This window comes from Gavialis gangeticus, unplaced genomic scaffold (assembly GCF_001723915.1).
Source record: "Gavialis gangeticus isolate Ggan-Ray unplaced genomic scaffold, GavGan_comp1, whole genome shotgun sequence".
NCBI lineage: Eukaryota > Metazoa > Chordata > Crocodylia > Gavialidae > Gavialis > Gavialis gangeticus.
In genome coordinates, this window is record NW_017729024.1 from 58,106,287 (window position 1) to 58,122,377 (window position 16,091).

A 16,091-nucleotide genomic window follows, 5' to 3' on the forward strand; every position below is an offset into this window, starting at 1 on the left:
TTTTCTGCTTGGTGCAGGGGGCTGGACCTGATGATCTTCCAAGGTCCCTTCTGGCCTTACAATCTATGAATCTACAAGACATGGAATTAAAAACATTTCTGCAGATAGGAAAAAAATTTCATTAAGCAGGCAAAAATGAAAATGCAGCAGCAGAGTCACTTTTAAAGAAATCTGTAATTTGTGTGCAGAGTGCCCTTTTTTGTAAATACAAAGAGCCTGAGAAACAGCTTTGAAGAAAATATTTATACACAAATATTTAGTGACAGTATATAAAAGATGCTTGGATATTCTGTTAAAAACGATACATTAGAAATTTGCTGCCCAAAGGAGAACTGTAGCAAACCACTCAGATTTTTTCAAAATGTTCCTTGCTTTTTCTGTCATGCTGGTGAGGTAAAATCGTAAACTAAAAAATGAATGTTACTGTTAAATATAAAAATGAGCAATATAATCAGTAGGATATTCCTTGAACAGCTTGGTTTTATAGCCAATTCCATTTTGCCTTATAGCGTTCCCAATTTTTACATGTAATGCAGGTTGTCATATTGACAATATTGTTTCATAAAAGCTGTTGGAGGAAGCTGGAGCGTTGAAGTATCCAGTGCAACACAATAAAGATACAGGAGGTGCTCTCGGATTGTGAAGTAAACAAGATTGGTAGATCCATCTGATAAAGTAATAAAAGTAAAATAATTAACTGTATGAACTTTAGGCTCTAGAACCAATACTGAACTGATGTCAAAGAGGATGCGTCATTTGTAGCTTTAGGAAACTATGACCATGTTGTTTTGGACAGTGACGTTATTTCTACAAAGGCATAACAAAAAATAATGAAAGCTTAAATTCTAAAACTGAATTTTACTGATGTCATGAAACAAACAGGGACTCTGAGCTCCAGCTTATACCTCAACCGGGTGGTAATACTAGAAATAGCTGCCAAGCAGCATCTTAGAGATTGTCCCCTTACACATAAGGACAAGTTATCAAATTGATTTAATTTTTATAGCTAAAGTAGCTTTATTTTCCAAGGGCTTTTGCCTACACCACATGAGAATTCTAGTATTTTAACATCTAGTTTGTGCAGAAGGACTTTGCCAGGAAGGGCTAAGACAGGGATGGCCAACCTGCAGTACAGGTAACCTCAGTATATGGCACGGTGCAGCTCAGGGAGGGGGCAGAGAGCACAGGGAAGGATTCAGAAAGCAGAGCAGATCAGGCATGGAAAGAGGGGGTCAGAGTGGCAGCTGAGGAAGGTGCAAGGCTAACACCTGGCGTGCCTGTCAAAAAGATTCCCCCTCTCCCCCCACCACCACAGTCCTCTTCCCCCAGCTAAGAAATGAGAAAAAACAGATGGGACAAGCGATGGACTTGAGTGGATCTCCACCACCACCAGCTCTGGAAGAAATCTCAGTCACAGCCCCCAATTCATCCAGTCTTCGAGGAATTTGTTATTGTTGTTATCTAGTGAATCGACAGCTAGAGCATGAAGCTCACTTACTCGTCGAGATCAAATTGCAAATAGAAGACAACAAACTTTTCATATCAAAGATTTCAAAAAGCTACCATAAGCAGCCCAAAACAAAGCAAGCCAGGTCCAAAGGCAGGGGCCACTGCTTGTGACCTGTCTGCTGCTGCCCCCACCTTCTCTGCTGTGCAGAAGGATGCTCTCTTGCCTGCCTCCACCCTACTGCAGCTTCTGCCACAGCCAACACTTACCATTCCCACAGCCATCAACAGCTGCAAGCAATAAATTCAACAGTTGCAGTAAGGGGATATGAAAAGGAGAATAAGGAGGGCTGGAGTAGCAGCAGGCAGTGCTGTGGAAAACTGGAGTAGGGTGGCTGAGAGACAGAGGCAGAGGGGACCTGGGGCACACCCATCACCTGCCCCTATTTGCACTACTAAGCTACAGGCCAGATTCAGCTGAAAATCCATGCTCCACAATGCAAGGTATTTATTATAATACATCAAGCCTCATGAATCCAGAGGCTGAGAAACCATTCTTTTTTTTCCCCCACCTCCAACATGGCCTGACAGAAATACATGCCAAATCAACTACAAAAAAAACACTTTAAAGCTTAAAACAAGAGGAAGAGTAGTTGGTTTGCATACACAGCTCGTAAAAGGATCTACGTGGCCCTTTACAAACTAGATCACAGAAATTTCACAATAAAATGAACAGACGCCCTCCTGCTAGGTTTATTATGAGCAGCTAAGAGGACCTGATGTCTGAATTAACACTAGTTCACAGTTCCCACCCTCTTGACTTCAGTGTGGATATTCAGCCCTTTTGAGAGACCAGAGCCCTATTAAGTATGGATTTAAGAATGTAACTTGAGGTATCCACTGCTAAAAATCTTGGTCCTTTTCCCCCATATGTGCCATTCATTACTATCTTCCTTTCCATAATATTTATCTGCAGCTAACATTCTTGAGAAAGTATGGATGTGAACTGTTTCAAGAGAGAGAAAACCTCTGAATTCTTCATGCACCAACCATCCTCCTTGGACATAACAGGGAGTAAAGTCCAGCGCTGAGGATCCCTCGCTGAAAATGATCTTTTGGTCTCTCTCATAGGGGCTGCCTGCCTCCAGGACTGCACAAGTCTCTTTTCAGGACACAAATGCCACACTAGTGATATCTGACAGCTCAGAATTAATACTTTTAATCTAACCATCTACTGAGGGAGATGATGAAGGATTCCACACAATAAAAATTAAAAAAAATGAAAGAGCCAGGGTTTATAGGCAACAAAGGAGAAAGTCTGACAGAATGGCAATAAATCTTTGGGGGGAAGGAGGGCTGTCTATAACGCTTCTGCAGTCCTCCCAGGAAATAAGCAACACTCACCCATACCATTTCATACACGCTAGACCCAGCATGAGGCAATGAAGCCAACCTCAAGGCAACCCCTGCTCTCAAGATGCCTCATTTCTGGGCTTGGCGCATGCAGAGCAAAAATTGGCTGGATAGGTAGGCTTCTCGGAGTCACTCTCAGGACTGATGCAGAAGCAGTATAGATATGCTCTCAAAGAGGGCCAGCACCTGAGCACAACCCATTTATTTTGGCAGGACAGCACTGGAGTGTATGGAAGAGTGGATAAAGGTACAGAATGGCTGCTTGTTCTTTTTTCAAATTTCATTTCCTCATGCATGAATCGGATTTCTGAAAGAACTCACTTCCAAGGTAGGTACTCTAAATGAACTGGTCAGATTTTTAAACAAGTGCTACACATCCAGCAGAAGGAGGGTTTGCTGGATGCTGAAAACTTTAGAAACCAGGACCTAATGGTAAAGGAATCATTATGATGTATTAAACATTAAAAAAGCATATTAAAAATATTCAGCAAGACAGAAGCCAGCATGGAGTACTTAAAGTACCTCTTACCTCATGATTGTAATCCAGTATTCCTTTTAAAATTTTCTTCAGGTTGCTCACCTGTTGGACAGAAGGAGGAAGAGGGATTAAAATACACAGAACAACCAAATTTTTAATATTTTTATTTATAAATTGTATGGGCAGACATTATGACATCACAGAAAATAATCATAAGTGTGATTTTAAATGGAATCACATTAACATATATCTATTTCTATTTTTAGTGAGAAGAATTTTTATCTGAACAAATCAATCAACTAGAATCGCAAAAATTATTATATAAGGCTGTTCTTTTTGATGTGGGTCTAAATCTAAAGCCCATGCAAGTTAACACCATCCATACAGGCTTTAGATCAGGTACTAGAATTTCCAAATTTAGGCTGTTTGCAGACATGGAACCCTGCGCCCCCCCAAAGCAGCATTTTATTTTAAACTCAGCATGCTCCTACGCCAAGCCCAGTGCATGCCCAGAAGAGGCATCACATTAATTGGACCCAGCTTTCACAACATCTGTGTAGGCTGGGTGCTTTAGTGGGGCTTTTTGGTGCTTTTATCTAACAGAAAAGAAAAAGGTTGGCTAAAGATGAACTGTACAAACAAAAGAGATGGGGAGTGGGGGCTGCCAAACTTGGAATTGTTTGTCTATATAATATATAAGCACGGTAGGCAAGGCAGTAATGGAGAGAGGGGAAAGCAGTGCCTATCACCTGATTTCACACAGCTGCAATTTTGAGAAGATGGGGAGTATATCTGACCTCTATAAAGAGCCCACAGGTGTAGCAACTGCCACTTCATTACACCAGATTGGAAGGTTTCATGCAGAGGTATAAAATAGGGAAGGTAGGCCTGGAGGTCCTGAAGGGTCATAAGAAATTAATGAAACCAGTAAGGCAGAGAGACAGGATGGTGCTGGTAGGAATCTCCACAGAAGGACAAATGAAGGTGTGGGGAGCAGTGACAGGTAAACAACTAAAAGGGGAACATGCTGACCTAGCATGGATGGTTGTAAGAAATATCTCACCAGTGAGAGGTGCAACACAGATGAAACTTGATGAGCTCATCAAGGTGCCCAAGGGAGAGAAAGTGGGGAGGAAGAAACAGTGGGATGTGTTTTCATAGTTTCATAGTTTCTAGGGTCGGAAGGGACCTGAGCAGATCATCTAGTCCGACCCCCTGCCATGGCAGGAAGAGCACTGGGGTCAAATGACCCCAGTAAGGTGGTCATCCAACCTCCTCTTAAAAACCCCCAGGGTGGGAGCCTGCACCACCTCACTTGGAAGCTGGTTCCAGACCCTAGCCGCCCTGACCGTGAAGTAGCGCCTCCTGATGTCCAACTTAAACCTTCCCTCCGCCAGCTTGTGACCATTGTTCCTGGTCACTCCTTGCGGCGCTCGGGGGAACAGGGACTCCCCCAGCGCCTGCTGATCCCCCCTAACCAGTTTATAACAGGCCACAAGATCCCCCCTCAGCCTTCTCTTTTGAAGGCTGAACAGGTTCAGGTCCCGCAACCTTTCCTCATAGGACCTACCCTGCTGTCCCTTGATCATACGAGTGGCCCTCCTCTGGACCCTCTCGATGCTGTCCACATCCCTCTTAAAGTGCGGCGCCCAGAACTGGACGCAGTACTCCAGCTGCGGCCTGACCAGTGCCGCATAGAGGGGGAGGATCACCTCCTTGGACCTGCTCGAGATGCATCTGTGGATGCACGACAAGGTGCAGTTGGCCTTCCTAGCCGCCTCCCCACATTGCCAACTCATGTTCATCTTGGAGTCAATAATGACTCCCAGATCCTTTTCCACCTCCGTGCTGACAAGAGGGGAGTTCCCCAGCCTGTATGTGTGGTGCCTATTGTTCCTCCCCAGGTGCATCACCTTACACTTGTCCGTGTTAAACCCCATCCTGTTCTCCTCCGCCCATCCTTGTAACCTGTTTTGGGAGTGTACAGATGCAAAGAGGGTGGGGGAAAGGGTCTGCCACTTTGAATGTCACCAAAATAAACCTGTTATTAGTAAAAGAGATGGTAATATAGGGACTTGCACCAAAGAGACTGGAAGAAATAAAACTAGTTTATGGAACATAAGAAACCTCTGCGTTTTTTAAGCGGCTGGCTTTCACTGAAAGAAGAGTGCTTGAAGCTGGGGCTGCATGAACTGAAATACTACATCAACTGGGACAGATCAGAGAACAGAAAAGAAGAATCAGAGAAGTGGAGGAAAAAAGACTGGACGCACTTGTTTCACTGAACCAACAGAAAGGACTATTGGGAGGGGCAGAGAAGTCAGGTGGTTACTGAGCTAATAGTTTTTCATGGGGTTCTGTATGAAGAAGAAGAGTTCCATAAAGGGTTTCTTGTGGGAAGCTGATATATGTTGTTTCAAGGTTTTATATATGTAGTTGTATGTTTCTGATATATAGTTGTTTTTGAGATATGAAGTCTTGGTAAAACAAGGATGCTCAAATGTGAAGCTCTGTAAGTGTCAGGTGATGTGTGTTTTTAATAATATTTTGTAAATAAATAATTTTGAAAAAGGTTCCCATCAGTGCTTTTACCCAATATGGGCCATGTGTTTTATGGGAATGCTCAGTATGGGCTGCATTCAGTCAACTCCATAATTGGTTTCCCTGACTGTGCACGTCCCACTTCTAGCAACAGCTCAATGATAGACAATGTATTTAAAAGGGGGTGGGGAGGTAGGTTCTGATACATGAATGTAAGATGAGCGGCTTTTCCCCACCACGTTGACTGGGGGAAAAAACCTTATCTTATATTTGAGTAAATATGGTAAATGAGAATAACATGACACTATTAGGATCAGCAGAGATGCCTCCTATCTCATTTTTCTTGTTACATGGAATAGCAAAGGAAATGCATACAAGAGGCAGTGATTTAATAAGAGAAGGCATCTGAGCAGCTTCTAGCTTCATATCTAGCCTGGAATAAGAATATTTGGCACTGTATATTTTCTCTGGCGGCAAACAAATCCATGATGGAAGTATCTAGTAGAGGTGTACTGATATATTGGTTGCATATCAGATCAGCACCAATAAAAGGAAAATTAACATTATTGACTATTGGCTTTTTTTTGGCCAGCGTAGCCAATAATGTTGCCGATAAATACAATACATCTTCTGGCCAGGGCCCCCAGATACCACGTGCATGCACACAGCCGTATGCATGTGTGCAGCCATATGCATGCACGAGGTCAGGAATGCAGCCAGGCAGCATGAAAAACAGCTCCCTGTAGGTAAGTCTGTGGAGGGGAAGGGGCGTGGGGGACAGGAGGGGTGTGGAAGTGGGGGCAGATCAAAGCCCCCATGGTGAGGGAGGGAGTGGGGCAGGGGAAGGGACTGAGGGCGCTGCCCAGCCAGGACTGTGAAAGGGACCTGGGGCTAGAGCTGGGAGCAGGACAGAGCCATGGGCAGCTCGTCCAGAGGGCATGGGGGGGGGGCAGTTCCATGCTGCTGTGTGCACCCCCCGGGAGGAAGAGGGGCATGTATCCCTCCCAGATGTGTGTGCAGAGCACATACAGACTTCTCACTATAGGCCCAGGGCTCTCAGCTCTGCTGCCTTTCCCTCGGGAGCCCCACACAGGCCATGCATCCCCTGCCTGCCTGGCAGCAGCGGGGGCAGTGAGTTGTGCCTTCTGTTGCTGGGCAGGCAGAGGGTGCATGGCCGGTGGGAGGCTCCCAAGGGAAAGGCAAGAGTGGAGAGCCCCGAGCCCACGGTAGGCAGCTCGTATCCACATTTAATATTAAGTGACAAGTAAGGGGCCTTTTAAGAGAAGTTGGGGAGACAATGGTCTTTGTAAGCAAGATGCTTTCTGATCTCTATCCCTCCAAGGGTCTACAGGTGTAGAAGATGTGATGCTTGTTGCAGATGGGAGTCTACAATTGCCACTGGAGAGGAGCTCTTTGCTTCCACAAAGAATGAGAAGGAGGTTTTAGAGGGCAAATACCAGTGTCTCCAGCACAGCCATGGCAGACAATTGAAAGGGAAGGACTAGTAAGATTAGTTAAGGTTGATATGATGAATGTGACAGGTAAACTCACAGGCTCTTAGATCAGTGATCTTGGTCTGAGATTAGTAAACCATATCCTGATTTCAGTGAACAGGTTTCAGATGAGGAAATTCCTCTCCTGGAAGGATGGATAAAGGAAAGGAGTATTTCCTTCTGAAGCTGGTACTGATTTGTAGGGTGCTGTTCTTGGTATAAAAAATGTAGATATTGAAGTGATGATATCAGAAAAGTAACAATGGATATAGATGCCAAAGTTGTTCTGGTCCTACTTGGCCCAAAAACTGATCCTGCATCACCAGCCTGAATATTACAAATAGGGTTTTCTGTTCAATTCCCAGGAAGAGACCAAAAGCAAGCTACTCTTTTTGCATCTGTCAGGCTTTCCTTTTTCAAGAGGAATACAACCACTAACAAGGATCATGACTAGCCTATTGTTCTGGTCTACCTTGCCTCCAAATGAAGGGGTCTGTACCAGCTTTCAGTGCTGGAGCAGCAGCCAGTGCCAAGCTGACTTTCGGCAGTCATGGGTAGCCTACGAGTATAGTGTCAGAAGCTTAACCATTTACCAGAGCTGACATCGAGTCACCTCTCAACTCACAGGGGAACTGACTGACTGGGGCTTGAAAAAATAAATCCTGTCTTGGAACCTAACATTATTCACCTGGATCCCAAGTGCTCTTCAGACTGCTCTTCTGAGATTATCTAGACTCTTGGCTAAAACACCACTCACACTTAAGACGAACTACCACAGGCACCTAAGAATAATAGGTGAAGCACACAATGTTACCTATACGCTATTAAACACTTTCAATGTTAAGGTTCTTCTTAAAACACTAGCGCAAAAGCCCATAAAAAACAGGCTACTTGTTATGGGGTACCATGTTTCTGTTATCCACTGTGTCATTACCAACTTGAGCTGTTCTGCCTGGTCTTCTATACATCAGGTATCCATCAACATTTCCAAGTGTCTCCTCTCTAAACTCCTTTGGATATTTCTTCAGACAGTGACGATTTTCCATGCACAGTGCATTTGGATTCAGTCCTCCACACAGTCCATGAATCATACATCCCATCACAATGATCTTTGCTCAACAGGCAATGCACTCTTGTACAATCAAATGTTTGTTTTAAAGTTCTTGTAATGCTTGTTGTTTCAATTCATCATCAAATCCTGCAAATACTTTGGAAACTGTCTTCCTGGAGGCAGAATCACTTTACCCTTATGACAACAACTCTGGAACTGACCATCTGATGGTCTTTCAGCTTAGAAGTTTAAAGAGTTCCAAAACTGGCACACCACATTCATCAATCCACAACAATGTTCTTTAATCTCATCTTCAGTGACTCTATTGTTGTCTACTCTTTCAGCCTGTCTTCTATTGCCTCTGCAAACCCTTTGCCTTTCTATTGCATCTCTTCTACAACGTCCTTTTTGCTCATGTTTTGTTTTGTCTTACTCTTGCCATTCTTTCTGCATGCAATTGTTGTCTATTCTCTGCTTCATCCAGTCTCTCTGCAAACACTTTGCCTTTCCATTGCATCTCTTCTACAATGTCCTCTTTGCTCATTTGTTTTGCTTTGTCTTACTCTTGCCATTCTCTCTACATTCAATTGCCGTCTATTGTCTGCTTCACCTTGGTAAGGGTGTTATGGGTTAAAGTTAAAGTAAGTGAAATAAGTTTTGCTTGGATACCAAGAGTACACCATAACTAATTGAAATCTATCACTAAAAGTCCAGAAAAGTGAGCGCAAATATGGTTTTTCGAGCCTGACAGACAGAATGACAAAGACACAAATGAAGGAAAATATTACAGAGAACTAATTTTGTGAATGTATCATCATGTTGAAGCAAATCTGGAATAGTTAGGGAGTCTCAAGACAGCTGACTGGTTGGGGTATGTAAAAGTAGGAGAATATTAAAAAGAAATGAAAAGGGGTTACCTATAAATATGTACCTAGCTAAACGATAACAAATAAAGACAGAAAACATGCAAGGGGTAATAAGATGTACCAAGCATGACAAAATACAAGAGATTCCTGTGGCTATGCAGTCCTACTTAACAAACAGAATTTGCCAAAATAAGTGCTCTGAAAGCCAACAGCTTAATCACTCTCTGTAGGCAAAATAGTGAAACATGCTCTCAATCCCAGAAGGCACAAATGGGAGGCCTAAATTCAAACTGGAGGTGGCAATGGTCTGACTACATACAGTCAACCTCCAGTTCTCCAATTCAATCAAAAAATGAGAAGCTGTGATCACCTTCATTTATGGATCTAAGTATCTGTGATAGGTTCATAGTTATCTTTCTGGCCATGAAATCTCGTATCTGACAAGATAAGATGCCAACTTATACATCTGAAAGCAACAAGGACAAAAAGTCTAAATATCTCAGCAAAAGGCTGACCAAAATTTTGGTTAGCTAAGATGAGATAAGTTTCTCCAAGCCCAAGGCAAAGCAGCCTGTGCTGCCAAGCCCCAACAGCCTGGGGGCATAACAGGCTACGCGAAGCTCGCCTCCCTGTCCCATGGGGCCCATGGGAGGGGCGGTGGGACGCCCCAGATGCAGCGGAAGTATCTGGAAAGAGATGATTTTCCTAAACTGCAAAAGGAATTGCTATTTGGTGTTGTAGGAATACATTGCCTTATTTTTACCTAAAGACAAAAAGTTTCTTGGAAAGATGATTTCAAGCCAAATTGATGTTTCTATCTTAAACTTGTGTCAGGAGATGTAGCAACTCAGGAGGTGGGAACCCAGCTGAAATTGGACAAACTGCACTTGTTAGTGTTTATCTTCTATTAACTATTCTAATCACTGATAATCTTCCTGCCAGAACTGTCAGGATCAAACTGTCAGTAGCTGTACTGACTTTTAAAGCCACAGATAGTCTGATACAGGTGACAATAAGGTTCTGATGTCTTATCTACATATGCTAGCAGGCATTTTAGGAATTTCCAACCTGAGAGAACCGAGAAGGTAGTTTGCTCCTTTCCCAGGTAGATGATAGGAGACACTGACTGGTCTACTCTGTGTAGTGGTGTTACCCAGTTATCACATCTAACTTGGCAGTTTCAATGTCTGTATGAACTTAAGAGTTTGTTAATTTTATGCCAGTTTAATTCAGACAAGAAAGAGAAAACTGGTAAAATGGCCTATAGGAGAGAGGGTGGCCACCACTTTTGAAAACAAGCTTCGTTAGAGCCATAATCATCAATGTAGCATGAAGCTGTAAAAAATGAAGTTAAAACTAAGTTATAGCATATCTACAGTTCCATTTCATGAATATTTTCTTAGCTGGATTACAACAGTAAATAATCAATATTGTTATTTAATTCATTATACTATTTTTACGTTATATCAAAACAAGACATTCATCTTTAAAAACATATTTGAACAAAACATGCAATTATCTGTTCTAATACCAGAATGTCTAATGAAAATCATTGTTTAATATGTTATGCAATATATGAGTAGCCACTATTTAAAAATACTGATGGGAAAATACACCTGGCATATATTTCAGTTTGATATCCCATTCTGGCTTGGCTCCTTTTCCATGCTTAATGTCACCTGAATCTATCTGGAAAGAGACTGGGATCAAATTAGAGACAGTATTTTAACATTTCCCAAAGGTCATGACTTGTACACACTCCCATACGGATTAAAGAACAAGGAAGTGAGGTATTTTTATTAAAAGTTTTCTACTTTTATTCTTTTTTTTATTTATTTATTTATTTTTTACATACAAGCAACACATTGGCTGGTTTCTAATTTATACAGCTGACTACTGGTAGGAGTGAAACCTACTGAGATAACAGCAATCAGAGACTGAAAGCTGATGTGCTTTCCCAACTTTCAATTAATTAGTTAAAACTGCTTATACTTTCTTTGTTTATGCCTGTTAAATTGAAAATCCTGACAAAACAAGTGGGAGAAAAAGCTCCCTTCAGTCAACTGCAATCAAGCTGAAAAAGGCACAGCTCAGTATTCAGCCTACTACAATATTATTTTGTGGAATGGTTCTCCAAATACTTGAGAAAAACATACAGAAAAAAGAACTCTCATGAAAAAAGTAAGAGTATAAAACTTTTTTTGATAGCAATAAATCCTTGATCTGAGATTCTGCTCTGAAAAGTACTTCAAAAGCTCTACTGCAGGCTTGAACATATTTCACAGCTGACTGATTTTCAGGTCAAATTTGTTCAACTTACTACTCATGGTTTTTCCAGGCCCTCACTCAAACCACACTAGAATCAGTATGAAACAGTGTTCGTTTATTAGCAGCCGGACAGGCTTACATTCAACCAGGTTTAACTCAAACCGGTTTCAGCCATTTTCAAATTGCTTTATGTGCACTGAACATCTGTTCTGTTACAGGTTTAAACCAGTTTCTGAACACTTAAACCAGTTTGTGTGTAATGTCTGTCCCTAGCCCAAAGGTCATCTAGTTCAAACCCCTGCCTGAGGCAGGATAGTTCCTATCCAAACCATAATCTAAACTCTATGTAAGACTCCTGTCATTCCTGACAACACAGACCTAACATCCCAACCTGCCACAGCTACAGCAGGGGAATCACAGCAGCCAACATCCTGCTTCTATGAAATGTCAATATATGCTTAAAAGATCCCTGGTAGAGGGCCATACGCCCCCCACCCCTAGTCTGTACCAACCTGACCATGAGGTAAAATTCCTTCCTGACCCCAAATATGGCAATCAATCTGACCCTGAGCAGAGGCAGGTCTCTAGCCAGGAACCTCTGCTTTTGCTCCCAGCAGAAGCTTGGCACTCGATCAAAGTCCCCAAAGCGCATACGAATCCCCCTCATTCCTACGTCTGCCTCCAGGGGGGACTGGTCAGGGTGGAGGAATTCCCCCTGCCTCTCCACCCATCTCTGTTGCTCTTACTGTCACTGTTCCCAGATGAGCCCAGCCACCATGCAGTCCAGCTGGAGCAACTTTGACACTTCCCTCACCCCCAGACAGTGGGAAAAGCAGTAACAGTAGGCAGGAGGAGGGGAAGAGAGGAAGGGACATGCCTCTAAGCATGGAGGAAGAAGGGGGATATTCTTATGTGCTTTGGGGACTTAAAAAAAGTCCCCAGAGGCTCTCTGAGTGGACTGTCCCCACTGGTGGGTGTACGTGGGAAGAAACTGGGAGCAGGGATACAGTCACCCTCACAGTGCCAGGGGCTGCTTTTGCACTCCTCATCCCCCTCTCCCCACCGCCTCTGCCAAATCCTGAATCTGCCTCAGGCCGTCACTACAGAGAAAAGGAATTGAATTTTACATTTTTCACTGAAGTTAAATGAAGTATGAACAGTACATGGAAACAGCCAAGTAATAAAATGCAATTTTCAGCTGGACACTTTTCACAGACAATTCAATTTGTTTTATAAGATAACTTGGTTGTGCATTTCTTCAATTTATGTTAATAAAAAGTTCTACTATCATTCACTTTTCCTCAAAAAAAATTTCCAAACTTCAAAGTTCTTTAAAGGTTTATTTTTCTAAATTACTGAAACTTATTCATCTTTACTCCAAAGTAAATTTATATAATAATAAGCCCTTAACTTGGTATCCTCAACCACGAAGAAAAAAATCATTTTAGTTTACAAATACCTTAAGTTGAAAACATCAATAAAACAGATAATTTAAACAAACTGATTTGCAGGCAAGAAATATATTAAAATACCTTTAACCGCCAATTGTCTCCTACTTCAGTTTTGATTCTGTTTAACCAGTTCTCATCAAAATACGTTGGATCTCTGAAAACATAAAATGTTTAAAAACTGTTAATACCTATTTCAAATACTGAGAAGTAATTCCATATGAACGCTAATTGATGCTTTTTTAAGTGACTATGGATATCTGGGTATTACTGAGTCATCCAGCATCTTACTTTATTCTTTCTTCCAAATATGTGTACTCTGCTCATCACAGCATTATCCTATTGTGACTGGTAATGATTAATAACCACAACTTGTGAGGAAGTTATAACCCTCCTAGGATGCAGTGAGCTAATCTATGTCCTCTCCAAAAAGTAGAAAACTTTCTTTCCAATGTTTACAAGCCCATTTGCTGATGCCTCGAATCATAATGTATGAATGCTCTTAAAGTACCATATTTAGCTTGCTGGGTTTTTGGTTGTAGCCGTGTCGGTCGAAGGACACAGGCAGGCAAGGTTCTTTGAGTAGATGTCATATCTTTTATTAGACCAACTGAGTAGCTGGGAAAAGGTTCTTGGCAAGCTTTCAGGTGCAGTCACCCTTCTTCAGGCACGGGGAGTTTCTTCTTCAGGCATAAACTGCAGAGACTCCCCATGCCTGAAGAAGGGCGATTGTGCCCAAAAGCTTGCCAAGAATATTTAGCTTGCATACTTGTAAATATTTATTGATCAAATTAACGTTGTGTCAAATCCAAGTGCATACATGCATTTTCAATTCTTGCTGCAGTTGCCAGGGGCTGATTGGAAAGTATCTAACTAAACACACAAATAATAAGATTGCACTGTATAGCAAACCCCCATGGGACTGGGAAGAAAATTCATTAAACTAGGGTTTTCACTGTAATAGCGCTAGTTAATTGTCTGCATCATAATGAAAAACCCCCAACCATTCCTGCTATTGGGATTATTAAAAACAAGGGTTTTGTTATAAACAGGGTTCCTTATAATGAGGTCAGTCTGTAACTCCTTAAATTTCACCTAACATCCCCATTCTCATATTGTGGTTCATATTCTTTACTGAAAACCCAGCTCAGCTATTATCCCTCAGCCTAAAAAAAAAAAAAAAAGGGTATTGTACAAATATTTCCCTTGTTAGTCCTGCCAAACGTTAAAGGGTAACTATAAAACAGTTAAAGATTTTTCAACTTCTGCTCTGAGGCACCCAAAATAGATTATTTTGAGAGGACATGGTGTGGGGCTTTGAATAATATGCTGTTACATTTTCTATATGCTTTATTTTCTCACATACAGCATACGCTGGACTATACTATACATCTCGTTTTTTAAAGGCAGAATGTAGAAAAAAAGATTTTTGCAGTTATGGCTGCACAGAGTAGAGACAGGCTATTCTTCAACTGGCTCACTCTCTTTTTCCTGCTTAAATAAAACTGAAACCCTAGCTGCTGCTGAAAGACTGGTTTCTATGGGTGGATCTATGATTCTGAACAGAGAAAAAGTTTCCAGGACTGTAAAGCAGGAGGAGAGAGACCAGAAGCAGTAAGACGACAGCAAATTTGCCCTAAGAAAGGTAAGGCTTGATTAGTGGAACATCAAGACTATTAAAAGGAAATTTTTGTTAACACCTGTACTATGAAGAATAATGAGCCATTAAGTTAACTGACTCTCTTAGCTATCTGAATAGTAATGCCAGAGCTGCTGCATGGTGCAGCAGATATCAAGCCAGAATGCTTCTATCCTGGGCAGAAAATCAGCTTCCCCACATAATACACACAACCTGATTTTGGGGGTTGATTCTTTGGGGTAAGGGCACACGTGTCTGTGAGAAAATATACTATGTCTTCATACAGACATTTTAGGACCTTCTCTGCAGATTTCAGGGACTAGATATATTAAAGGAGAATGTTCCTTACTAGTTACTATCCAAAATCATACTTCAAAAATCTAATGGATACAAAAAATCATGGACTAAATAAAGACATTGGATTTATGGAACAATATAACCTACCTGCCATCTGAAAACCCCAGGTAACCTTTCTTTTTTCCCAGCTGCATTTTATCATCTGTAGACATTTCCCTCTTCTGTTGTTTTCTCCCCCACCAACCTACCTCATGTCTATTAACTCCTCCTATCCCCTCTGATCTTCCCTGCCATGTATTTGCATTTTCACAGACCTGCATTTTGCACACTGCCTTACGCTTCTATTTGGACCCTAGAGAAAAAACTAGCAGACTCTTCCTATGCCTGACAAAAGGCGCCTGTGCCTGAAAGCTTGCAAAGAACAATTTTTCTAACTATTGAGTTGGGTTAATAAAAGATATTACATTTACCCAAATAACCTTGTCTGCCTATGTCCTTAGACCAGCACTGCTACAACCAACACCACCAAAGTAGTTTTTAATTCAATAAAACAGAACTTTAAACAGGGTTACGCTCCTATTTTTAAAGACCAACGGAGCTAAAAAAATAACTCTCAGTTCTGGTAAGAAGCATGTAAAAGATTCCAGATCAGACTTTTCCCCCTCTGCTATATGGAGGCTTCTAGACTGGCAGGGGCTGGAACTTCTCCTAGAACCCATACACACATAACTTGATCCAACCCTTAACATGAAGCAGGAAGCCAAACTCAATGAAGCAGAGAAAATACAAGAGTTAGTAATTAAGGGGCACCTTCTCTTCTTAAGACATTTCTATGTTCCATGAAGCCAGGCAAAAATATCAGAGCTAACTCAGGTACTGGAAACAGTACAGCCATGTTAGTGTGGGGTTCTCCCTGGGATAATTAGTCCTGCCAAGCAGTTGTGTAGATCAGGGTTGTCCAATTCATAGCCCTCAAGGGTTTAATTTGCATTCCCCAGCCTCTCTCCCAGCTATCACTCCCCTCCCCCACTATTACTCTCACTGCAGCAGCAGCCACGGGCTCTTCCTCCCTCCAACTTCCAGGGAATGAGGCGACATGGTACAGCCAGTGCAACTGAGGAAGCCCAGAGCCTGGGGCACCCACAGTCTGG

General features: G+C 42.0%; 1 protein-coding gene across 2 annotated transcripts in view; it reads right to left on the minus strand.

The window, feature by feature from the left end:
* The window catches only part of HOOK3 (hook microtubule tethering protein 3), a 132,073-nt gene that overhangs the window by 90,652 nt on the left and 25,330 nt on the right, over positions 1-16,091 (minus strand). For both annotated transcript variants that reach the window (XM_019517128.1, XM_019517127.1), the window contains exons 2-3: positions 13,089-13,161; positions 3,389-3,439 (exon numbers count right to left, since the gene is read on the minus strand). In XM_019517128.1, the coding sequence (XP_019372673.1) occupies positions 3,389-3,439; positions 13,089-13,161 (124 nt within the window). The remainder of the gene's footprint in view (positions 1-3,388; positions 3,440-13,088; positions 13,162-16,091) is intronic.